Source organism: Nerophis ophidion, linkage group LG03, assembly GCF_033978795.1.
Source record: "Nerophis ophidion isolate RoL-2023_Sa linkage group LG03, RoL_Noph_v1.0, whole genome shotgun sequence".
NCBI classification, from domain to species: Eukaryota; Metazoa; Chordata; class Actinopteri; order Syngnathiformes; family Syngnathidae; genus Nerophis; species Nerophis ophidion.
In genome coordinates, this window is record NC_084613.1 from 3,743,549 (window position 1) to 3,770,095 (window position 26,547).

Here is a 26,547-nt window from a genome sequence, read left to right on the forward strand (position 1 = left end):
GGAGAATCCGAGACCGGTAAAATTTTGAAAAAAACATCCAAAAATACATCAAGCCACTGGGAACTGATTTTTATTGTTTTTAACCCTTTTGAAATTGTGATAATGTTCCCCTTTAAGCAAATAGCGAAAATCAAGCACTCTATAGCTTTTTTTTAGGGATATTCCGGGACGGGTAAAATTTTGAAAATTTTTTCGAAAAATAAAATAAACCACTGGGAACTGATTTTTATTGGTTTTAACCCTTTTGAAATTGTGATAATGTTCCCCTTTAAGCAAATAGCGAAAATCAAGCACTTTAAAGCTTTTTTTAGGGATATTCTGAGACCGGTAAAATTTTGAAAAAAAATTCTAAAAATAAAATAAACCACTGGGAACTGATTTTTATTGGTTTTAAGCCTTCTGAAATTGTGATAATGTTCCCCTTTAAGGCACGCCGCCCCCGATATTGTTGGCTGGGAGATATTCGGGACGGGCACTAAAATTTGGGAGTTTTCCGTAAAAAATGGGGAGGCTTGTCAAGTATGACTGGAAGACACAACTGCTCCGTACTTCTCCCTACGTCCGTGTATCAGCATTTTAAAAAGTCATACATTTTACTTTTTGAAACCGATACCGATAATTTCTGATATCACATTCTTAAAGCATTTATCGGACATCTCTAGTAGTCTTGGCTTCATGTTTGCGTCTTACACTTGAGTCTTGATGATGTTGGAGTGGATCTCGGCGACGCCGTTGACGGCGTGCGAGCCCACGATGCACAGGTGCGCCATGTTCACCCTCTTGCCGCCTTCCTCTTCGATCAGGGACATCTTCCTCAGCTTGCCCACGTCGCCGGGGAAGAGCGCGGAGATCCTCTGCGGCGGGGAAAACAGCGATCGCACCACATCATCAGTACTCCTTTAACCCAAATGTTACGCTACGTCAGGGGTCGGGAACCTTTTTGGCTGAGAGAGCCAAAAAGCCAAATATTTCAAAATGTATTTCTGTAAGAGCCGTATAATATATTTTTTTTTACACTGAACAAAACTAAACGCGTGCATTTTTAAGTAAGACCAACATTAATAGAGTATTCTTTGTAATAGCATTGTTATTCTTAAAGCTAACTGTTGAGGGGGCGTGGCCCGCGGGCCTGCAGCGAACTGGGGTGTTGCCAGGACCGGCCTCGAAATCAGCAACAGGTGCGTAGATGGCCCACCTGGGCCTTTTTATCTAATTACCTGTCGCTCTGTTATAAGCAGCCGCCAGGAGGAGAGACGGGGTTGGGGCTGGAGCCAGAGCCCGAGCGAAAACGAAAGAGAAAAAGACAATTGCTAGGAAGCAACTGAGAGACTTATTGAAAAATAAAACAATATTGTAACCCTGAAACAGGCTCTCATGTCGGTGCTTGGGGGTCTGAAAAACCCCCAGGAGGGCAAGCCCCATACTAACAAAGAATAAATAAATAACTTCTTACCATTAACGCAAATTCTTGAACGGGTGCGGTAGAAAACAGATGGATGGATTAAAAATGTTTATATTTTGAACATTATTTTTAACACTGTGATCACAAGTGGAATTATCGTGTTAAGCAATGTCAGCTCAGATTTATCCGAGAGTCATCAAAAGAGCCACATCTGGCTCTAGAGCCCTAGGTTCCCTACCCCAGCGCTACGTGGACTTGACCCATGCCCCGCCCCCCCCCTGCACAAAGGCTTTTTGGGGCGTGGTTGTAAATAAAAATGGACAGAAATCTTATTCAATGAGTAGAAATTGGAATACTGACGTCCATGTGCATCTGGTTGATCTGGTAGATGATCTGCAGGTGTCTGGGCAGCAGACTCTCCATCAGCTCCACAGGCCAGCGCTCCAGAGCCTCTGGGAGGACGGTGTGGTTGGTGTAGGCGAAGGTGCGCTTGGTCAGGTCCCAGGCCTGCGGGGAGCATTCGCGCCGGGATGTTAGTCCGCGTTGACGTAGATAAAATGGTTAATACGACAACAAGATGGCAGTAGCTGCGTTCGAAGGTGACCATCTAGCTCTGCATGCGCTGTAAAATGTTGCTACATTTAAACTTGCACTGCTGTTTGCTATCAACTCATTAATGCCGACTCAGCAGTTTAGCATTATTACAATTTGGACTTTTTCCACTACCGATACAATATCGATATTCAAGTCCGGAGTATTGGCTGATATCGAATCATACAGTATATAACAGGGGTCAGCAACCTTTTTGAAAGCAAGAGCTACTTCTTGGGTACTGATTAATGCCAAGGGCTACCAGTTTGATACACACTTAAATAAATTGCCAGAAATAGCCAATTGGCTCAAATTACCTTTAATAAATAAATCTATATATATATATATAAAAAATGGGTATTTCTGTCTGTCATTCCGTCGTACATTTTTTTCCTTTTACGGAAGGTTTTTTGTAGAGAATAAATGATGAAAAAACACTTAATTGAACGGTTTAAAGGGGTACATTATCACAATTTCAAAAGGGTTAAAAACAATAAAAATCAGTTCCCAGTGGCTTGTGGTATTTTTTGAAGTTTTTTTCAAAATTTTACCGGTCTCGGAATATCCCTAAATAAAGCTTTAAAGTGCCTTATTTTTGCTCTCTGCAAAGACACTGGCCATTTCCCTGTGACGTCACACAGTGCTGCCAATGTAAACAAACAATGGGAATACCACAGCAAGATATAGCGACATTAGCTCGGATTCAAACTCGGATTTCAGCGGCTTAAGCGATTCAACAGATTACGCATGTATTGAAACGGATGGTTGGAGTATGAAAATATTGAAGAAGAAACTGAAGCTATTGAGCGAATAGCTATTGACGCTATTCATAGCCATAGCATGGCCGAATAGCTGCGTTAGCATCGCCGGTAAAATGTGCGGACCAAACGATCAGGACTTTCGCATCTTGTGACACTGGAGCAACTTAAATCCGTCGATTGGTAAGTGTTTGTTTCGCATTAAATGTGGGTGGAAGGAAACGTAATATAGTTGCAAATGCATCTACAGGTTATCCATACATCTCTGTGCCATGTCTGCTTTAGCACCGCCGGTAAATAGCATGTTAGGGTTGATTAGCATAGCATGTTAGCATCGATTAGCTGTCAGTCCAAATATGTCTGATTAGCACATAAGTCAACATCAACAAAACTCACCTTTGTGATTTCGTTGACTTAATGGTTGCAAATGCATCTGCAGGTTATCCATACATCTCTGTGCCATGTCTGTCTTAGCATCGCCGGTCAAATGTGGAGACACTCTGGTACATTCAATGGGGGTTTGGCGGCAGATTTCTTGCCAGTGGTGCAACTTGAATCCCTCCCTGTTAGTGTTGTTACACCCTCCGACAACACACCGTCGAGGCATGATGTCTCCAAGGTTCCAAAAAATAGTCCAAAAAACGGAAATAACAGAGCTGAGACCCGGTGTTTGTAATGTGTTGAAAATGAAAATGGTGGCTGTGTTACCTCGGCGACGTCACATTCTGACGTCATCGCCTCCAGAGCAATAAACAGAAAGGCGTTTAATTCGCCAAAATTCACCCATTTAGAGTTTGGAAATCGGTTAAAAAAATAGATGGTCTTTTTTCTGCACCATCAAGGTATATATTGACGCTTACATAGGTCTGCTGATAATGTTCTCCTTTAATGAGACATTTGCACAAATGGGGGCCGACGGTCAAGCTGATTATGTGATATTATGGCACGAGGGGATATCTGGAAGATTGGCCCAGGACGTTGCAAGCACCTTCATTAAATGTATTGTTCTTGATTCTTCCCCTTGCATACTCTTTTGGGCAGATAACTGTGGAGGTCAAAATAAAAACTGGACGCTGTCCAATGTGCAAACGCAGAATTGGGCCCACCCGAGATTGTGGTAAAATATCTGGAGAAAGGGCACACGTTCATGAGAGCAGATTCAATCCATGGCTCAATCGGCCAGAAAATGAAAGCTCAAGAAAACATCGATACGTTTGATGACTTTGTAGATCTTTGTAAGACAGCATCAAGATAGATTGGTTTTCCTTTGTTTTCTCAAAATCAGCTAGAAGTGAGTTACTAGGTTTTGCCTTTGGACGGGAGAGTATTGGCTGATATCGAATCATGTATACCGAGAGTCACCAACCTTTTTGAAAGCAAGAGCTACTTCTTGGGTACTGATTAATGCCAAGGGCAACCAGTTTGATACACACTTAAATAAATTGCCAGAAATAGCCAATTTGCTCAATTTACCTTTAATAAATAAATGTATATGTATATAAAAAAAATGGGTATATTTCTGTCTGTCATTCTGTCCTTTTACGGAAGGTTTTTTGTAGAGAATAAATGATGAAAAAAACACTTAATTGAACGGTTTAAAAGAGGAGAAAACAGGAAAAAAAATGAAAATTGAATTTTGAAACATAGTTTACCTTCAATTTTGACTCTTTAAAATTCGAAATTCAACCGAAAAAAAGAAGAGAAAAACTAGCTAATTCGAATCTTTTTGAAAAAATCATTTATGGAACATCATTAGTAATTTTTCCTGATTAAGATTAATTTTAGAATTTTGATGACATGTTTTAAATAGGTTAAAATCCAATCTGCACTTTGTTAGAATATATAACAAATTGGACCAAGCTATATTTCTAACAAAGACAAATCCTTATTTCTTCTAGATTTTCCAGAACAAAAATTTTTAAAAATTCAAAAGACTTTGAAATAAGATTTAAATTTGATTCTACAGATATTTTTAGATTTGCCAGAATATTTTTGATTTATTTTAATCATAAAAAGTTTGAAGAAGTATTTAACAAATATTCTTCGTCGGAAAAAACAGAAGCTAAAATGAAGAATTAAATTAAAATGGATTTATTATTCTTTACAATAAAAAAAGAAACTTAAACATTGATTTAAATTGTCAGGAAAGAAGAGGAAGGAATTTAAAAAGTAAAAAGGTATATGTGTTTAAAAATCCTAAAATCATTTTTAAGGTTGTATTTTTTCTCTAAAATTGTCTTTCTGAAAGTTATAAGAAGCAAAGTAAAAAAATTAAAAAAGTGAAGACCAATATTTTCAAATTCTATTTGAGTTTTGTCTCTCTTAGAATTAAAAATGTCCAGCAAAGCGAGACCAGCTTGCTAGTAAATAAATACAATTTAAAAAATAGAGGCAGTTCACTGGTAAGTGCTGCTATTTGAGCTATTTTTAGAACAGGCCAGCGGGCGACTCATCTGGTCCTTACGGGCGACCTGGTGCCCGCGGGCACCGCGTTGATGACATTATTGTATATATACCGTATTTTCCAGACTATAAGGCGCACTTAAAATCCCCTTTTCCTCAAAACTCGACAGTGCACTTTATAACCCGGTGCGCTTAATGTACGGAATAATTCTGGTTTTGCTTACCGACCTCAAAGCTATTTTCTTTAGTACCTGGTGTAATGATACGTGTGACCAGTAGATGGCAGTCCAACATAAGAGATAAGTGTACACATCAATATGACTTAAGTCGAGGGTGTCCAAACTTTTTCTACGGAGGGGCCGCACATAGAAAAATTTAAACATGCGGGGGCCATTTTGATATGTTTCCTTTTCAAACCATAACAAAATATATGAATTTTTTTTTAATCCTTAGGGCTCCCGTGGAACATAGAGGGTCTCAGCCACTAAAATGTTAAAAATAAGTCAAATTATTATTATTTTTTTTAATTTAATGCTTACAGTAAATCTCCATATCAACTTGAGGTTGATATAAAGTAAAACAAATAAGGTTTTATGCCTTTTCTGTCAAAGACAACTTGGTTTTTTATAGTAAAACTGAAATATGCAGTATTTAGATAGACAGATATTACTTTATTGATTCTTTCAGGAGAATTCCTTTATTTAGCAATTAAAGCCCTCAAAGATCAATAATGCAGGACACCATTGATTTTAATTATTTAATATTTTTGAGTAATCACAGTGAAAAGTTAAATAAAATCCTACTAAATATATTTGAGATCCGAAAGGTTCCCCACTCATAAAGTGATGCATTTTTATTAGGTTTTTTTTCCACATTTAACACTTAAATTTCAACATCAACTTCCGATACATCTGTCGATTTTAAGTTTGAATTATTATTTTGTTTGTTTTATGCTCTTTTGTCAAAACTTTCATGTTTTTATATGGCAACCGCACAACATATTTTTTCCACATAAAATATTTTTAAGTGATAATTTTTAAGTAATAATTCATTATAACATCGATTTTTTTGTCCTTTTTTTTTTGAGCAATGGAAAAAAAAGAAAATAAAGACAAAAGGGGAAAAAAAACTGCCTGCATGGCAGCTTTGTGTCAACATTGCCACTTTTTCTCATTAGATTTCACCTCATTCCACTTTTTTTATTTTATTTTAGCAATACTATCAATTTTGCAATTTTTGCAGAATGTGTGGCGGGCCGGTAAAGGATTAGATGCGGGCCACAAATGGCCCCCGGGCCGCACTTTGGAGACCCCTGACTTAAATAGAAAGGACGACCAACCTTGTGTGCTTATTGGAGGACATTTATATCTTAACTGGCTGTCCGACTTTGCACACGCAAACTTGCTGCAGGACGGCTCGTATCAGAGCGCTTTTGTCTGATACCGGCTGATATCAGACCAATATCGACTCGGGCAACCCTTAATTGTAACCTTGCTTGTGTCGCTGCTGATTTGGTCAAAAAGAGCCTTGTTTTCATTTCCGCTTTCTTATGCACTCCAGACCCTTATTAGATGTGGCTATGCATAATAAGTAGCTAGATGAGCATATCATTTAAACATGGCGTGCAGTACAGATGCGCGAATAGGCAATTATATCATCCGCAACCGCATCACTAAAGTTGTCATCCACCCGAACCAACATTTTATCAGAACCTCAACCACCCGCCCGTTGTTAAATATCCGGAGTCGACAACCTTTACCACTAAAAGAGCTAATTTGACCCGTGTCACAAAGTTAAGAAGGCAATGGGAGCCGCTAAAGTTCTTGCGAATATCCGATGGTGCTCATTCAGATAACGGGAATAAGGGCGTGCTGTGAAACCATTGCCTTTGACGCCTTCAACAACATGTTCGAATTGTTTGCCAGTCCGGCAACACGCTGTATGCATTTTCCGCAAACACATGTACAAGATTGAATGTCATACTGGGTGACACAGAGTACACTAATGGTTGTGATATAAACAATTTTAACACTCTTACTAATATGCGCCACGCTGTGAAGCCACACCAATTAAGAACGACAACAAAGAACGACAACAACATTTCGGGATAACATCCTCACAGTAACACAACACAACAAATACCCAGAATCCTTTGCATCCATGACATTTCCTGAATATACTTTACACCCCCGCCCACCTCACCGACGCACGGGGGTTGGGGGGCGTTGCTGCTAGTGGGGTGTATAATATAGTCGGGAATTGTCATGGATGCAAAGGATTCTGGGTATTTGTTGTGTTGCGTTTATGTTGTGTTACTGTGAGGATGTTCTCCCGAAATGTAATAATAATAATAATAATAATAATGGATCAGATTTATATCGCGCTTTTCTATTGTTAGATACTCAAAGCGCTCACAGAGAAGTGGGAACCCATCATTCATTCACACCTGGTGGTGGTAAGCTACATCAGTAGCCACAGCTGCCCTGGGGTAGACTGACGGATGTGTTTGTCATTCTTGTTTGGTGTGGCTTCACAGCGTGGCGCATATTACTAAAAGTGTTAAAACTGTTTATATCACAACCATCAGTGTACTCTGTGTCACCCGGTATGCCTTCGTGTAATTGCGGAAGCTGCACACAACGTGTTGCCGGACCAACAATCGGTTCGTACATGTTGTTGAAGGTGTCTAAGGCAATGGCATATTTTTGTCATCCGGATGAACGCTATTGGATAGTCGCGAGAACGTTGGCGGTACCGATCGACTTCATTACTCTGTGAAACAGGTTTAAACAACACTGTGTGTGGTAAAGGCGGGCGACTTCTGATGTATTTCAGCGGGCGGGTACGGTCCTGATAAAACGTTGGTTCGGGTGGACGGCGGGTGGATGACGACTTTGGTGATGCGGTTGCGGATGATATACCTGCCTATCTGCGCATCTCTACTAGATGAGCATATCCTTGAAACATGGCGTGCTGCACTCACCACGTCCCAGTCCAGCTTCTCGATGTCCACAAAGATCCTCATGAGTTCCGGGATCGCCATGGCCGGGTGAGTGTCGTTCAGCTGGATGGCGACCTGCAGGAAAGGACATAAGCAGCATCAGTGGGGGGGGGGGGGAGGTGGTTTCCACCAGCCGGTCCTACTTTTTCAGGGAAGCTCTCGAAGGACGTGCGCCCCGGGCTGCCCTTCTTGGTGGTCTTGAAGCGGCGGATGATGTCCTGCAGCGTGGCCGCCACCACAAAGTATTCCTGCTTGAGACGCAGCTCTTTGCCCTCGAAGAACTGCGGACACACAACTTGTTGGACAAGCTCTCGGAGAAGGAGTTGTGTTGCTTGCATTATATTGTTAGAGATTAACAATTTTTTCTCCAAAAAGGAGTACAAACAATTGCGATACCAGCGCTGGAGAGAGAGACTTACACACAGTCTAACTGTTCAAACTGTGTGTGATATTGAATATTCTTGTTAAAATGGTACCGCTGCTTTGTTTTTAATGAATACTTAAGCCTACTACGCTACTGTGTTTTAATGTTGGTCGTTGTGTTGGTACTTGGGAAGCCATGTGTTTTCTGGGGTGGTACTTGGTGGAAAAAGTTTCAGAACCACTGATGTGAACAATTGACATATTCAATTATAATTACTAACATGATGGTAATAATGTAAATAATGACAACGCAAATAATTGTAATATAAATCATGGTCATGTAAATAACCATAATAAAGCAAATAACGATAAAAAATAGTTTAAATAAACTTGATAATAACAATAATGTAAAAAATTATAATTATGTAAAAAAGGTTAACCTAAACAATTGTCATGATCTGGCAGCTCTGATTGTGACAGATAATGTATGATGACATAAATGATACTAGATATCCATCCATCCATTTTCTACCGTTTATTCCCTTTCGGGGTCGCGGGGGGCGCTGGCGCCTCTCTCAGCTACAATCGGGCGGAAGGCGGGGTACACCCTGGACAAGTCGCCACCTCATCGCAGGGCCAACACAGATAGACAGACAACATTCACACACTAGGGACCATTTAGTGTTGCCAATCAACCTATCCCCAGGTGCATGTCTTTGGAGGTGGGAGGAAGCCGGAGTAAACCCACGCAGTCACGGGGAGAACATGCAAACTCCACACAGAAAGATCCCGAGCCTGGATTTGAACCCAGGACTGCAGGACCTTCGTATTGTGAGGCAGACGCACTAACCCCTCTCCCACCGTGAAGCCATAATAGATATAATAATATTTAAATTATGATACTCATGTAAATAATATTAATAATAATAAAGTAAGAAAGTTAATAACATAAATATTCACTTTATTAAAGTACAGTGTTTTATTTTCCTATATTCAAACACAGTTTAACTGTTCAAACTGTGTGTAATATTGAATATACTTAAAATTAAACCTCTGCTTTGTTATTAATGAATACTTAAGCCTACTACGCTACTGTATTTTAATGTTGGTCATTATCAGAGGTGGGTAGTAAGGCGCTACATTTACTCCGTTACATTTACTTGAGTAACTTTTGGGATAAGTTGTACTTCTACGAGTAGTTTTTATGCAACATACTTTTACTTGAGTATATTTATAGAAAAGAAACGCTACTTTTACTCCGTTACATTTATCTACATTCAGCTCGCTACTCGCTACTTTTGTTTTATCGATCTATTAATGTTTGTTTTGGTTAGTGACAGAGCTTCAAAGTAGAATCTACGCATGCCTGCGTTTCATCAATCACATGCAGTCACTGGTGACGTTGGACCAATCAAACACAGCCAGGCGGTCACATGACCCGACTTAAACAAGTTGAAAAACTTATTGGGGTGTTACCATTTAGTGGTCAATTGTACAGAATATGTACTGTACTGTGCAATCTACTAATACATGTTTCAATCAATCAATCAAAAGTGTAAAGTAAAAAAGACACTTTTTATTTCAACCGTACTTCCCGTCAAAAGCCTAAAGACTGATCGCACACTTCCTGTCTCCACAATAAAAGCGCCGCTCCATCGCGCCTGCGCTAACAAAATAAGAGTCTCCGAAAGCCAGCGCAAACAAGCTAGCAAGCTACGGTGTTTGCCGCCAATGTATTTCTTGTAAAGTGTATAAAAACCAATATGGAAGCTGGACAAATAAAATGCCAAAAACCGACGACTTTCATGTGGTATTAGACAGAAAAGAGGAACTTTTTTTCTCCTCCATTTGAAAACGTGGACGTCTGATTCCAATCAATGCAAGTCATCAGAATCAGGTAATACACCAACTTATATTCTTGTCTTCATTAAAGATAGGAATCTATATGTTAAACATGCATGTATATTCATTAAAACACCTTCAACATGTCAACAAAAACGGCAAAATAAATAAATATAAATTATATACTGTATATATAAATGTATGTTATGTGTGTATGTATTTATGGGGTAGATCACCTCGACTTGGTCATTTATTAAGTAATTGATGAACGTTGAAAAACTTATTGGGGTGTTACCATTTAGTGGTCAATTGTACAGAATACGTACTGTACTGTGCAATCTACTAATACAAGTTTTAATCAATCAATCAATCAATCAAATCAATTGTGGCTCAATGTGCCATTTTTTAAATTTTATTTTAATGTACTATTATTTAATATATATTATTGTTTTAGTTGCTTAAGAGATATTCCTGGCTATGAATTTGCTCATTGCTATTTTTATGTTTTTGTGCATTATTTGTTGCCGTCATCATTAAACAAACAGGTTACTCATCAGTTACTCAGTACTTGAGTAGTTTTTTCACAACATACTTTTTACTTTTACTCAAGTAAATATTTGGATGACTACTCCTTACTTTTACTTGAGTAATACATCTCTAAAGTAACAGTACTCTTACTTGAGTACAATTTCTGGCTACTCTACCCACCTCTGGTCATTATGGTGGTACTTCTGAGGTGGTATTTTGTTTAAAAAATAAATAAATAAATAAAATAAATATATATATATATATATATATATATATATATATATATATAGTCGGACAACCACTGAACAAGAGAAAATAATATTTTGGTGTGAGAGTGGATTGATAACAAGGTGAGCTTGTCATGTTTAGTCAATTCTAAGGCGTTTCCTATTCTGCCAAAAAGAGGGCAAATATTCCTCCGACACTCACGTTGTCGTTGGGGTACAGCACACGGGAAATGTTCTCGGCCAGGTTCCGGTCCAGAACGGCCTCGATGTAATCTCCCACATTGACTGTGCGTGAAGAAGAAAGTGTGTCCTCACACGCACGCAGGAGACGTTGCAGAGGTGGACGTCAAGCACACTCACAGTCCCTCAGGTTGAAGTCGTTGGGGGCGCGGGCGGACCACAGCCTCATGGTGTTCACCGTGTTGTTCATGTAGCCCGGGATGGGCGTGTCGTAGGGCATGGCCAGGATCACCTGGTGCAACACAACACAACAAGGTCAGGCGTGCTTTGAAGCCCTCCTGCAGAACCACCACACAAAGATCATCTATATGAGGGGAGTTTGTAGGAGTACTCGGATACAAGTTGAATTGATGCTCCGCCCCCAAAACACCACCATTGTAACATGGAACATGTCTCTTAAGAAGAGAACCCTTTAATCAATCAATCAATGTTTATTTATATAGCTCTAAATCACAAGTGTCTCAAAGGGCTGCACAAGCCACAATGACATCCTCAGCTAAGATCCCACATCAAGGCAAGGAAAAACTCAACCCAGGGGGATGACAATGAGAAACCTTGGAGAGGACCGCAGATGTGGGTGACCCCCACCCCTTTAGGGCAACTGGTGCAATGGACGTCGAGTGGATCTAGTGAGAGTCCAGTCCATAGTGGATCTAACATAATAGTGAGAGTCCAGTCCATAGTGGATAAAACATAATAGTGTGAGAGTCCAGTCCATAGTGGATCTAACATAATAGTGAGAATCCAGTCCATAGTGGATCGAACATAATAGTGAGAGTCCAGTCCATAGTGGATCTAACATAATAGTGTGAGACTCCAGTCCATAGTGGATCTAACATAATAAGGAGAATCCAGTCCATAGTGGATCTAACATAATAGTGAGAGTCCAGTCCATAGTGGATCTAACATAATAGTGAGAGTCCAGTCCATAGTGGATAAAACATAATAGTGTGAGAGTCCAGTCCATAGTGGATCTAACATAATAGTGAGAATCCAGTCCATAGTGGATCTAACATAATAGTGAGAGTCCAGTCCATAGTGGATCTAACATAATAGTGTGAGACTCCAGTCCATAGTGGATCTAACATAATAAGGAGAATCCAGTCCATAGTGGATCTAACATAATAGTGAGAGTCCAGTCCATAGTGGATCTAACATAATAGTGAGAGTCCAGTCCATAGTGGATCTAACATAATAGTGAGAGTCCAGTCCATAGTGGATCTAACATAATAGCGTGAGAGTCCAGTCCATAGTGGATCTAACATAATAGTGTGAGAGTCCAGTCCATAGTGGATCTAACATAATAGCGTGAGAGTCCAGTCCATAGTGGATCTAACATGATAGTGAGAGTCCAGTCCATAGTGGATCTAACATAATAGTGAGAGTACAGTCCATAGTGGATCTAACATAATAGTGTGAGAGTCCAGTCCATAGTGGATCTTACGTAATAGTGAGAGTCCAGTCCATAGTGGATCTAACATAATAGTGAGAGTTCAGTCCATAGTGGATCTAACATAATAGTGAGAGTCCAGTCCATAGTGGATCTAACATAATAGTGAGAGTCCAGTCCATAGTGGATCTAACATAATAGTGAGAGTCCAGTCCATAGTGGATCTAACATAATAGTGAGAGTCCAGTCCATAGTGGATCTAACATAATAGTGAGAGTTCAGTCCATAGTGGATCTAACATAATAGTGAGAGTCCAGTCCATAGTGGATCTAACATAATAGTGAGAGACTCCAGTCCATAGTGGATCTAACATAATAGTGAGAGTCCAGTCCATAGTGGATCTAACATAATAGTGTGACTCCAGTCCATAGTGGATCTAACATAATAATGAGAATCCAGTCCATAGTGGATCTAACATAATAGTGAGAGTCCAGTCCATAGTCGATCTAACATAATAGTGAGAGTCCAGTCCATAGTGGATAAAACATAATAGTGTGAGAGTCCAGTCCATAGTGGATCTAACATAATAGTGAGAATCCAGTCCATAGTGGATCTAACATAATAGTGAGAGTCCAGTCCATAGTGGATCTAACATAATAGTGTGAGAGTCCAGTCCATAGTGGATCTAACATAATAATGAGAGTCCAGTCCATAGTGGATCTAACATAATAGTGAGAGTCCAGTCCATAGTGGATCTAACATAATAGTGTGACTCCAGTCCATAGTGGATCTAACATAATAATGAGAATCCAGTCCATAGTGGATCTAACATAATAGTGAGAGTCCAGTCCATAGTGGATCTAACATAATAGTGAGAGTCCAGTCCATAGTGGATAAAACATAATAGTGTGAGAGTCCAGTCCATAGTGGATCTAACATAATAGTGAGAATCCAGTCCATAGTGGATCTAACATAATAGTGAGAGTTCAGTCCATAGTGGATCTAACATAATAGTGAGAGTACAGTCCATAGTGGATCTAACATAATAGCGTGAGAGTCCAGTCCATAGTGGATCTAACATAATAGCGTGAGAGTCCAGTCCATAGTGGATCTAACATAATATAAAAATTATGTCCATCTCTATAAGTGAGGTGAGTCGCTCAAACAGCTGGTTTGACAAGGTGTGCTGATCAGGTCTAAGATGTTCCCATTAATTACTGGTGTTACTGATACCTGAGTGTCGACCCACTTGGTGCCGTCCTTGGTCTCCTCCACACGTCCGTAGAAGTGGACAGGCAGCATGTACTCGGGCCGGGCTTTCTCCCAGGGGTTGCCGTGACGCAGCCAATCGTCCGCCTCCTCCACCTGCAGACCAGGACGACAAAGGTGCAGAAGTCCGTGTTAGAGACTGAATATCTGTGCCTATATTTGCCATTTTGACGCAGCGACCTCTTTTATTTACAGATTTATTTTTGTTCATTTCAGCAGATACAATATTTACAATTTAAATATACCGTATTTCCTTGAATTGCCGCCGGAGCGCTAATTAATTTAAAACCTCTTCTCACTCCGGCGCTTACCAAAGGCATGCGGTAAATTTAGGCCTGCGCTTATAAATTTGAGTGTGATGTAAGGATACCATCATGAAAAGCACATTTCATAAAAAAAACGTTATTATGGTCTTACCTTTATTTATAAATTAAGTCCATGCGCAGCTCCTTCTGATCAAAAGCATCGATAACTTGTTTATAGAAGTCTTCCTTATCTTTCTTCAGTTTTAAAAGTCTCGATGGAGATCTTCCTTTATTACCTCCTGCTTGGATTGAAAGTCCAGTTTAGAAAACTGTTTTATTTTAGATATGTAATCCTCCATGTTAAAAGTGCAAGCGAGAGGAAAAACTAAAACAGTCGCTGCTTGTTGTCACTTCTTCTGCAGTCGAGTAGTCGCAAGAAGGATCACTAGCGCCCTCTACCACCAGGAGGCGGGAGTCATTTAATGACTCATATTTGACACACGCAGCTACGGTGTATTAATAAAACATAGCTGCTTACTGTTCTTTTTAGCATATTCAATAGCTTGGACCTTAAATCCTACTGAATAGCTCTTAATCTTCTTCCCTTTATGCGATTTCAAATGATTGAAATCAGCCTCCTCCATTTTGAAAATGATGACAGGTGAAGTGTCACTCGTGACGTGACGAGTTTGACCCGGGGGAAATTCTAGACATGCGCTAATTAAAATTATATTTTGTGAAACATGTTTGACCCATGCGCTAATTATTTTGCGAAACGAGTCTGACCCGGCAGTAATTCTAGGCAGGTGCATACTATATACCTGGTGGCAACTCAAGGAAAAACGGTATATATAATTAGTGAAGTAGATAATAACCACAGCCCTTTTGCCCTGCTTGAGAAAAATTATAATTTTCCAGGAGCCCAATTTTTTATTAATTTAAGACGGAGGTCAGCAACCCGCGGCTCTTTAGTGCCGCCCTAGTGGCTCCCCGCGGCATTTTTATTAAAAAAAGGATGGAAAACGGAAAAAGACGGGTGAAAAATACAAACAAACGCAACAGTTTGTTTACATGTAAAATTCTTCCACTCTTTCTTGGTCTCATTTTGTCCACCAAAGGTTTAGTGCTGGACGGGTAATCATGCATATTTGGTCAGAGCATGACTGCAAGCTAATCAATGCTAACATGCTAATCAGGCTAGTTGTATGTACATATTGCATCATCATGCCTCATTTGTAGCTATATTTGAGTTTGTTTAATATCCTTTACTTCAGTGGTTCTCAAGTAGGGGTACGTGTACCCCTGGGGGTACTTGAAGGTATGCCAAGGGGTACGTGAGATTTTTTGTTTTAATATTCTAAAAATAGCAATAATTCAAAAATCCTTTATAAATATATTTATTGAATAATACTTCAACAAATACTAGTGTGTGAATGTGAGTGTTGTCTATCAGTGTTGGCCCTGCAATGAGGTGGCAACTTGTCCAGGGTGTACACCGCCTTCCACCCAATTGTAGCTGAGCGACCCCAAAGGGAATAAGCGGTAGAACATGGATGGAATGTATATTTCAACCAAATATGAATGTAAGTTCATAAACTGTGGAAATAAATGCAACAATGCAATATTCAGTGTTGACAGCTAGATTTTTTGTGGACATGTTCCATAAATATTGATGTTAAAGATTTTTTTTTGTGAAGAAATGTTTAGAATGAAGTTGATGAATCCAGATGGATCTCTATTACAATCCCCAAAGAAAGCACCTTAAGTTGATGATTACTTCTATGTGGAGAAATCTTGATAAGTTCATGGACAACTATGAAAGTCCAGTCCACAGTGGATCTAACATAATAGTGAGAGTCCAGTCCATAGTGGATCTAACATAATAGTGAGAGTCCAGTCCATAGTGGATCTAACATAATAGTGAGAGTCCAGTCCATAGTGGGTCTAACATAATAGTGAGAGTCCAGTCCATAGTGGATCTAACATAATAGTGAGAGTCCAGTCCATAGTGGATCTAACATAATAGTGAGAGTCCAGTCCATAGTGGATCTAACATAATAGTGAGAGTCCAGTCCATAGTGGGTCTAACATAATAGTGACAGTCCAGTCCATAGTGGGTCTAACATAAGTGAGAGAGTCCAGTCCATAGTGGATCTAACATAATAGTGAGAGTCCAGTCCATAGTGGATCTAACATAATAGTGAGAGTCCAGTCCATAGCGGATCTAACATAATAGTGACAGTCCAGTCCATAGTGGGTCTAACATAATAGTGTGAGAGTCCAGTCCATAGTGGATCTAACATAATAGTGAGAGTCCAGTCCATAGCGGATCTAACATAATAGTGAGAGTCCAGTCCATAGTGGATCTAACATAATAGTGAGAGTCCAGTCCATAGTGGATCTAACATAATAGTGAGAGTCCAGTCCATAGTGGATCTAACATAATAATGAGAGTCCAGTCCATAGTGGATCCAACATAATAGTGAGAGTCCAGTCCATAGTGGATCTAACATAATAGTGTGAGAGTCCAGTCCATAGTGGATCTAACATAATAGTGAGAGTCCAGTCCATAGTGGATCTAACATAATAGTGAGAGTCCAGTCCATAGTGGATCTAACATAATAATAAGAGTCCAGTCCATAGTGGATCTAACATAATAGTGAGAGTCCAGTCCATAGTGGATCTAACATAATAGTGAGAGTCCAGTCCATAGTGGATCTAACATAATAGTGAGAGTCCAGTCCATAGCGGATCTAACATAATAGTGAGAGTCCAGTCCATAGTGGATCTAACATAATAGTGAGAGTCCAGTCCATAGCGGATCTAACATAATAGTGAGAGTCCAGTCCATAGTGGATCTAACATAATAGTGAGAGTCCAGTCCATAGTGGATCTAACATAATAGTGAGAGTCCAGTCCATAGTGGATCTAACATAATAGTGAGAGTCCAGTCCATAGCGGATCTAACATAATAGTGAGAGTCCAGTCCATAGTGGATCTAACATAATAGTGAGAGTCCAGTCCGTAGCGGATCTAACATAATAGTGAGAGTCCAGTCCATAGTGGATCTAGCATTGTAGTGAGAGTCCAGTCCGTAGTGGAGACAGGTCAGCAGTGCAGAGATGTCCCCAGGCAAGCGGTCCACGCCGGGTCCACGACTCTGGACAGCCAGCATATGGGTCGATCGCTACTCAGGTGTGCCTAATGAAGTGTCCAGTTGGGTGTTGCAAGGATCATGTTTGCAAAGGAGGCCTAAAGTGCAAATTAGCACAAAAAAAAAACCTTTGTGCTCTCTTATCTTATTTGTCGTGCGCTTCTTTGGACGGACGCCGAGTGTGTCGCAGTTAATGATCAGCGGGGGGCGCCCTCATGACGACCTTGTCTACTTTGACCCACTGGCAAGGTGCTGATAAGAGCGAGACCTCCAACCGCTGTTGCAATCGTCTACCTGCCAGCCGTCTCGGATTTTCTGGTTGAAGATTCCATACTCGTAGCGAATGCCGTAACCGTACGCCGCCAGTCCCAGCGTGGCCATGGAGTCCAGGAAGCAGGCTGCGTGCACAGAAACAAACACTTTATGTACACAACAACAAAATACTCCAAACTTTAAAGGTATTCCTAACGGTCATACAAGTGTAAAAAGAAGTTAATGACTACAAAAACATTTCATCTCTTTCTTCACTCTGTTTGCACAAAAAGCGACAGCTCAGTTACCCGAATTTTACCGTAAAAATAACAGCGGTGTAATTTGTCACATTTACAGTAACACTGTAAAAACGAGCGAAAAATTTATGGTTAAAAAAACGCCAGAATCTTACTGTTAAAATAACAGAGGTATATTTTATCCCATTTACAGCAATGCACTGTAAAAAAAACATCTATTGTACAAATAAAAAACCGAGCAGCTCGTTTGCCAGAATTTTACAGCAAAAATAACAGTGGGTTCTGAACCGGGAATGTCGTTGTGGCTTGTGCAGCCCTTTGAGACACTTGTGATTTTGGGCTATTTGAGTAAACATTGATTGATTGATCGTTTGTTTTCCAAACACTTACAAAAAAGTGGGACCCCATAAATTTACTGTATAACCCCATTTTTATGACTTGATGGGGTCCCCGGGACCCACTTTTGAAAATTCCTAACACTAACACTGATGGAGTATTGGTGCTGGTACTAATAATAATCAATCAATCATCCCAGAGGCCTGAGATCAGGGGTCTCAGACATGCGGCCCGCGAGACGTTATTTTGCGGCCCCCAGCTTAATATGAAAATTTAATGTTAGTGCGGCCCGCAAATTTTATACGAATGGCGCTTGACAGCGTTGTGTGCGGAGCTGTAGGAATCTACCAATCACGGCGTGGTATGTGGCTCTCAAGTGCCGAACATTGACGCCAGACGAGCCTTTCGGAAGCTTCCGAAGCACTCCGCGAAGGACTGAGTGACAATACAAAACTGTCCGATTCGCCCTGCGACTCTCTGTCGGACGTGTAACACGTTAATTGTGATGTTAGCCCGATTTGGGGCTAATTGTGCTACCGTAACTGTAAACTACACGGCAACAATTTTTGTTATTTAGGTCCATAATGGCTTTTTCAACGTTCTGGGTTGCCTACCTTTGCATAAGTGGAAAAGCGGCAAATGAGTGAAACGTTGCCATGGAGACGAGGGTTTTCTTACTTGCCTGGCTGGAGTCGCACCGGCATAGTTCGGTTTGTAGAGTGGCCGTGCCAGCAACTTGAGGGTTGCAGGTTCGATTCCCGCTTGTGCCATCCTAGTTATGGCCGTTGTGTCCTTGGGCAAGACACTTTACCCACCTGCTCCCAGTGCCACCCACACTGGTTTAAATGTAACTTAGATATTGGGTTTCACTATGTAAAGCGCTTTGAGTCACTAGAGAAAAGCGCTATATAAATATAATTCACTTCACTAATAACAGTACCCGATAACCGATAATCCATAATGGCTTTTTCAACGTTCTGGGTTGCCTACCCTTGCATAAGTGGAAAAGCAGCAAATGAGTGAAACGTTGCCATGGAGACGAGGGTTTTCTTACTTGCCTGGCTGGAGTCGCACCGTGACACCTGTCCGGCAGTAATAACAGTACCCGATAACCGATAATCCATAATGGCTTTTTCAACGTTCTGGGTTGCCTACCCTTGCATAAGTGGAAAAGCAGCAAATGAGTGAAACGTTGCCATGGAGACGAGGGTTTCTTACTTGCCTGGCTGGAGTCGCACCGTGACACCTGTCCGGCAGTAATAACAGTACCCGATAACCGATAATCCATAATGGCTTTTTCAACGTTCTGGGTTGCCTACCCTTGCATAAGTGGAAAAGCGGCAAATGACTGAAACGTTGCCATGGAGACGAGGGTTTCTTACTTGCCTGGCTGGAGTTGCACCGTGACACCTGTCCGGCAGTAATAACAGTACCCGATAACCGATAATCCATAATGGCTTTTTCAACGTTCTGGGTTGCCTACCCTTGCATAAGTGGAAAAGCGGCAAATGACTGAAACGTTGCCATGGAGACGAGGGTTTTCTTACTTGCCTGGCTGGAGTCGCACCGCGACACCTGTCCGGCAGTAATAACAGTACCCGATAACCGATAATTTTTAAATTATTGTTTAATTTGCATTGCCTCACATTCCTTGATTCTCATTTTGTTCATTTATATATTGTTTTGTGTTGAAAATAAAATTAAAGGCCTACTGAAAGCCACTACTAGCGACCACGCAGTCTGATAGTTTATACATCAATAATGAAATATTAACATTGCAACACATGCCAATACAGCCTTTTTAGTTTACTAAATTGCAATTTTAAATTTCTCGCGAGGCATCCTGTTGAAAACCTCGCGGAATGATGACGCTTATGTGCTTGTGACGTTATTGGTTGGAGGGGACATGTCAGCCCAGTACCACTCAAGGTAGTAGTCTCATTTCATCGCATAATTACACAGTATTTTGGACATCTGTGTTGCTGAATATTTTGCAATTTGTTCAATTAATAATGGAGACGTCAAAGAAGAATGCTGTTGGTGGAACGCGGTGGATTGTAGCTGCCGTTAGCAAAACAAACACAGCCGGTGAATCTTTCTTTGTTGTGAAGCTTTAACACAGAGCGGTCAAGCGAACATGTTTCTCTATGTCAACCAGCAAGTTTTTGGATGGGAAAATTTAAGTAGGCTCTTACCGGAGACATCAGTGGATTATGCATCTTCCTGCAGCAGCTGTCAAAAAGGCAGCTGTGATCTTGGCTTCTCTCAGAGACACTGGCGTTCACCGCAGCCTACCGACTTTCAGGTATGACCTTACAATCTCACTAAAACACAATTAAAACAATAAGCAGATAAGGGATCTTCCTGAATTATCAGAGTAAATGTGTCTAACTACATCTGAAACCTCCCACTGCCGCCGTCTGGAGCCGTCGCCTTTTCTTTTTTTAGTGCCTCACTCTAACTTTCCTCATCCACAAATCTTTTTACCTCGCTCAAATGAATGGGGAAATCGTCGCTTTCTCGGTCCGAATCGCTCTCGCTGCTGGTGGCCATGATTGTAAACAATGTTCAGATGTGAGGAGCTCCACAACCCGTGACGTCACGTGCACATCGTCTGCTACTTCCGGTACAGGCAAGGCTTTTTTATTAGCCACCACAAGTTGCGAACTTTAACGTCAATGTTCTCTACTAAATCCTTTCAGCAAAAATATGGCAAAATGATGAAGTATGACACATAGAATGGAGCTGCTATCCCCGTTTAAATAAGAACATCTTATTTCAGTAGGCCTTTAATTCAACATGATGGTTATATTCATCCTCTATTACCAGATGACCGCTACAGTATTATTAGTATTATAGTATTATTAGTATTATAGTGGCTACAAGGCGTCTTCTAACGCTTATCCGGCTGTGGGTCTCGGGGGCAGCAGCCAAAGGCGGACCCGACCAACGCTGCTTGCAGCTTTAATTATTATTATCATTACTATTATTATCATTTGAGCCTTTAAATACATTTAAAATGATTTTCTTTTAAGAAATATTTTCTTGCGGCCCTGCTTCACCCAGACTCTGCATCCAGTGGCCCCCAGGTAAATTGAGTTTGAGATCCCTGCCATAGATCATTCATTGCTGGCCCGCCGGGCCTTGATTCTGACAGCCCTGATTTACAGTAATGCATTGTAAAAAAGAACGTTGATTTTACTGTAATATTCTGGTGTTTTATTTTCCAGGTTTTTTTTTGTTTTGTTTACAGTAAAATCTACAAATTATTTTTGGAAGATTTCTGTGTTTTTTCAGCAGTTTTAGCCGTGGCTGCGCGTTTGTCCATCTGGACCGCCGTAGTTTCTGCCTCCAAAAGCCAAGACCAGCGTAAAGAAGGCAGGAAAAAGTTAAAAAAGGAGAGTGTTGCAAAAAACGTCAAAAGGATGTTGAGCAAGTGTTGCAACATGTTATCTTGCAGCTTGCCCCACGCCCGTAAAACCTCATCAGTCCGGGCGTGCAGTCAAATATTTCTTCTTTGTTTTCTACCTGCAAGTCTGCCCAGGCCTCCATTGCCCAGGCCCGCGTCCTCCTCCATCTCTTCCAGCTCCTCCATGTCCAGGCCCAGCTGCAAGCAGCATAAACACGCTAACAAACACGCCAACAAACACGCCCAGGCTCCTCCCACTCTGACCTGGTAGATGGCTTCATCGCAGGCGTTCTGCAGGCCCAGGTTGATCATGGTGTTCTGAAGGGTGCGGCCCATGTAGAACTCCAGAGACAGGTAATAGACTCTCTGCACAGGTGGTGTCAAAACCATGTTCCAATAATTACAGTGCAAACAAAAAAAACATGTTTACTTTGTATTTTTCACTGCATTGTACATTTAGAAAGCACAGTGTTTTTTTTATATTTTTGCAACAGCAACTTTTAACATTATTTATTATCAATATTACCGTATTTCCTTGAATTACTGCCGGGTCAAACTCGTTTCACAAAATAATTAGCATATGCCTAGAATTTCCCCCGGGTCAAACTCGTCACGTCACGAGTGACACTTCACCTGTCATCATTTTCAAAATGGAGGCTGATTTCAATCATTTGAAATAGCATAAATGGAAGAAGATTAAGAGCTATTCAGCAGGATTTAAAGTCCAAGCTATTGAATATGCTAAAAAAAAACAGTAAGCAGTTATGTTTTATTAATATACCATAGCTGCGTGTGTCAAAACATGAGTCATTAAATGACTCCCGCCTCCTGGTGGTAGAGGGCGCTAGTGACTACTCGGCTGCAGAAGAAGTGACAACAAGCAGCGATCGTTTATTTTTTCCTCTCGCTTGCACTTTTAACATGGAGGATTACATATCTAAAATAAAACAGTTTTCTAAACTGGACTTTCAATCGAAGCAGGAGGTAATAAAGAAAGATCTCCATCGAGACAGAGAGACTTTTAAAACTGAAGAAAGATAAGGAAGACTTCTATAAACAAGTTATCGATGCTTTTGATCAGAAGGAGCAGCGCATAGACTTCATTTATAAGTAAAGGTAAGACCAAAATAACATTTTTATTAATAAATGTGCTTTTTATGATGGTATCCTTACATCACACTCAAATTTTTACTGCATGCCTTTGGTAAGTGCCGGAGTGAGAAAAGGTTTTAAATTAATTAACGCATCGGCGGCAATTCAAGGAAATACGGTAGGTTTTATATTAATCATCTATTGTTTACAACATAAATATTTTTTTTAAATAATGTATTTTTTATTTTTAAAAGGGGGGGGGGTTGTCTGTGTTGGCTACCATTACAATTTTAATGATTCATTGGAGCAAAATGTTCATTATTGTCAATACAGTTTGCAAACGGCAATAAAAATAGTTTTAAATTGTGCTTTTCGAAGATTATTTTGTGTAATTGTGTTGTGTTTGTATTGCAGTTTCCAGTCGTTGTTTGTTTGGTGGGACACTTTCCCGAAGCCTTGTTTACTATTTTTGTGCTTATGACTTCTGCAATTTATTAATGCACTTATTGTACACAGTTATAATTGTGCACTTTAACCAGTGCACTTTATTGGTGCACCTATTTTATACAAGTGCACATATCTTGTGCACTTTGTTGGTGGACCTATTTTACACACTTATGTATTTACACATAACTTGTGCACTTGATTAATGCACTTATTGTACACACTTATGTATTCACACTTGTGTATTTACACCAGGAGTCACCAACCTTTTTGAAAGCAAGAGCTACTTCTTGGGTACTGATTAATGCCAAGGGCTAGCAGTTTGATACACACTTAAATAAATTGCCAGAAATAGCCAATTTGCTCAATTTACCTTTAATAAATAAATGTATATATATAAAAAAATGAGTATTTCTGTTTGTCATTCTGTGGTACATTTTTTTTCCTTTTAGGGAAGGTTTTTTGTAGAGAATAAATGATGAAAAAAACACTTAATTGAACGGTTTAAAAGAGGAAAAAACACCAAAAAAATGAAAATAAAATTTTGAAACATAGTTTATCTTCAATTTCGACTCTTTAATATTCAACTGAAAAAAATGAATAGAAAAACTACCTAATTTGAATCTTTTTGAGAAAAAAAAAACATTAGTAATTTTTCCTGATTAAGATTAATTTTAGAATTTTGATGACATGTTTTAAATAGGTTAAAATCCAATCTGTACTTTGTTAGAATATATAACAAATTGGATCAGGCTATATTTCTAACAAAGACAAATCATTATTTCTTCTAGATTTTCCATAACAAACATTTTAAAAGAAATTCAAAAGACTTTCAAATAAGATTAAAATTTGATTGTACAGATTTTCTAGATTTGCCAGAATAATTTATTTTGAGTTTTAATCATAATAAGTTTGAAGAAATATTTCACAAATATTCTTCGTCGAAAAAACAGAAGCTAAAATGAAGAATTAAATTACAATGTATTTATTATTCTTTCTGCGATGAGGTGGCGACTTGTCCAGGGTGTACCCCGCCTTAAATAAATAAATAAATGGGTTGTACTTGTATAGCGCTTTTCTACCTTCAAGGTACTCAAAGCGCTTTGACACTACTTCCACATTTACCCATTCACACACACATTCACACACTGATGGAGGGAGCTGCCATGCAAGGCGCTAACCAGCACCCATTAGGAGCAAGGGTGAAGTGTCTTGCTCAGGACACAACGGACGTGACGAGGTAGCTGAGATAGGCGCCAGCGCCCCCCGCCACCCCAAAAGGGAATAAGCGGTAGAAAATGGATGAATGGATTATTATTCTTTACAATAAAAAAAAATACTTGAACATTGCTTTAAATTGTCAGGAAAAAAGAGGAAGGAATTTAAAAGGTAAAAAGGTATATGTGTTTAAAAATCCTAAAATCATTTTTAAGGTTGTATTTCTTTCTGAAAGTTATAAGAAGCAAAGTAAAAAAATAAATTATTTAAACAAGTCTTTAAAATATTTTCTTGGATTTTCAAATTCTATTTGAGCTTTGTCTCTCTTAGAATTGAAAATGACGAGCAAAGCGAGACCAGCTTGCTAGTAAATAAATACAATTTAAAAAAATAGAGGCAGCTCACTGGTAAGTGCTGCTATTTTTAGAATTTTTTTTTAATAACAATTTTAATGATTCATTTGGAGCAAAATGTTCATTATTGTCAATATAGTTTGCAAACGGCAATACAAATAGTTTTAAATTGTGCTTTTTGAAGATTATTTTGTGTAATTGTGATGTGTTTGTATCGCAGTTTCCGGTCGGTGTTTATTTGGGGTGACACCTTGTTGACTTGCGGGCGACTTTACCTTGGGGTCTGCTTCGTAGTAGAACTGCTGGGTTCTGATCCACCTTCCCACCAGGTGGTCTCTGACGGTGTGCGCCAGGGCGAAGTAATAATCTCTGGGAGTGGCGATGTTTCTGTCTTTGACCAGAGTGAAGTGCAGGTGGCGATTGAAACCTTTCTTCAGCTCCGCCACGTTCTCCACGCCCACAATACCCCGGATGCTGATCTGCTTGCGCTTCTCCTGGTCGCTCAGCGGCGTGGCCATGTCGCTGCGGGGTCCGGGTCCGGGTCTCAGTCGAAGTGCGGGGTCCGGGTGTGAGGCGCGAGGTGCGGGAGTCTACTGAGTGCGAGGAAGGAGGCTGTAAAGTGGAAGTGTCGCCGAGGAGGTGAGGAGGAGGAGTTGGTTTTCAGGTGATAGACGCCGCCCCTGCTGCCGCTGCTCCTATTGGTCAGTGCGGGCCGAGGGCGGGAAGGTCGATCCCGGAAGTCAACTTACTTCCGGGGCCGACAAAGTCACGTGACGACATCACTGTCATTATCTTCCTTATTTACAAAATGTTTTAATCAGGGGTGTCCAAACTTTTTCCACAGAAAAAATTAAGCATGCAGGGGCCATTTTGATCATTTTCATTTTCAAACCATAACAAAATATATGGATTTTTTTTTAATCCTTAGGGCTCCTTAGTGTCTCAGTCACTAAAATGTTAAAAATAAGTCAAATTATTATTATTAGGGTCTTTTGCCATGGGCCAAGGACCCTATTGAAACTGCTGTGTTTTATTATTATTCCGCACCTACGCGCTGTAATTTGACCCCCTTAACATGCTTCAAAACTCACCAAATTTGACACACACGTCGGTATAGCAAACCTTCCCAACATATTAAGCAACCAATCCCCCAAAAGGAAAATTGCGCTCTAGCGCCCCCTAGGAAAAAAAATACAGACAAAACTGCATGTAACTTCTGTTAGGAATGTCATAGCGACATGAAACAAAAACTCATATGTAGGTCTGACTTAGACCCACTTTTCATACACTCACTTCTTTCAGCAAAAATCTACAGGAAGTTGGCAAAAACCCCTTCAAAATAAAATTTTCGCGAAAAATGCAATTTTTGCCTCGTTGCGCTGTAATTTGACCCCTTTAAAATGATTCTAAAGTCACCAAACTTGGCGCACACATAAGGACTGGCGAATATTGCGATCTAATGAAAAAAACAAACCCCAAAACTCAAAATTCCGCTCTAGCGCTATTTTTGAATAAAACACTGAAAAAACTGCTCCTAGGAAGAAAAAACGGACAAAATTGCTTGTAACTTCCGGTAAGAATGTCGGAGAGACATGAAACAAAAACCTCTATGTAGGTCTCGCTTAGACCTACATTTCATAGATTGACAACCCCCAACAAAAATCAACAGGAAGTTTGCAATCCCCCCTTCAAAACAAGTTTTGTAAAAACCGGTCACCTTTCTTCAAACATTATCTCCTCTGAGTGCGTTTGATGTTTTGGCTTCAAACTCGC

General features: G+C 40.0%; 1 protein-coding gene across 1 annotated transcript in view; it reads right to left on the bottom strand.

Annotated features, from left to right (window-relative positions):
- Positions 1–25,420, bottom strand: part of pygl (phosphorylase, glycogen, liver) — a 47,759-nt gene extending 22,339 nt beyond the window's left edge. Inside the window, exons 1-11 of the mRNA XM_061893990.1 lie at positions 25,050–25,420; positions 21,932–22,033; positions 21,787–21,865; positions 17,708–17,811; positions 13,979–14,110; positions 11,476–11,587; positions 11,318–11,400; positions 8,299–8,436; positions 8,138–8,230; positions 1,763–1,909; positions 691–854 (exon numbers count right to left, since the gene is read on the bottom strand). Coding sequence (XP_061749974.1) covers positions 691–854; positions 1,763–1,909; positions 8,138–8,230; positions 8,299–8,436; positions 11,318–11,400; positions 11,476–11,587; positions 13,979–14,110; positions 17,708–17,811; positions 21,787–21,865; positions 21,932–22,033; positions 25,050–25,292 — 1,397 coding nt within the window. The 5' untranslated portion in view covers positions 25,293–25,420. The remainder of the gene's footprint in view (positions 1–690; positions 855–1,762; positions 1,910–8,137; positions 8,231–8,298; positions 8,437–11,317; positions 11,401–11,475; positions 11,588–13,978; positions 14,111–17,707; positions 17,812–21,786; positions 21,866–21,931; positions 22,034–25,049) is intronic.
- Between the last annotated feature and the right edge of the window lie 1,127 nt (positions 25,421–26,547).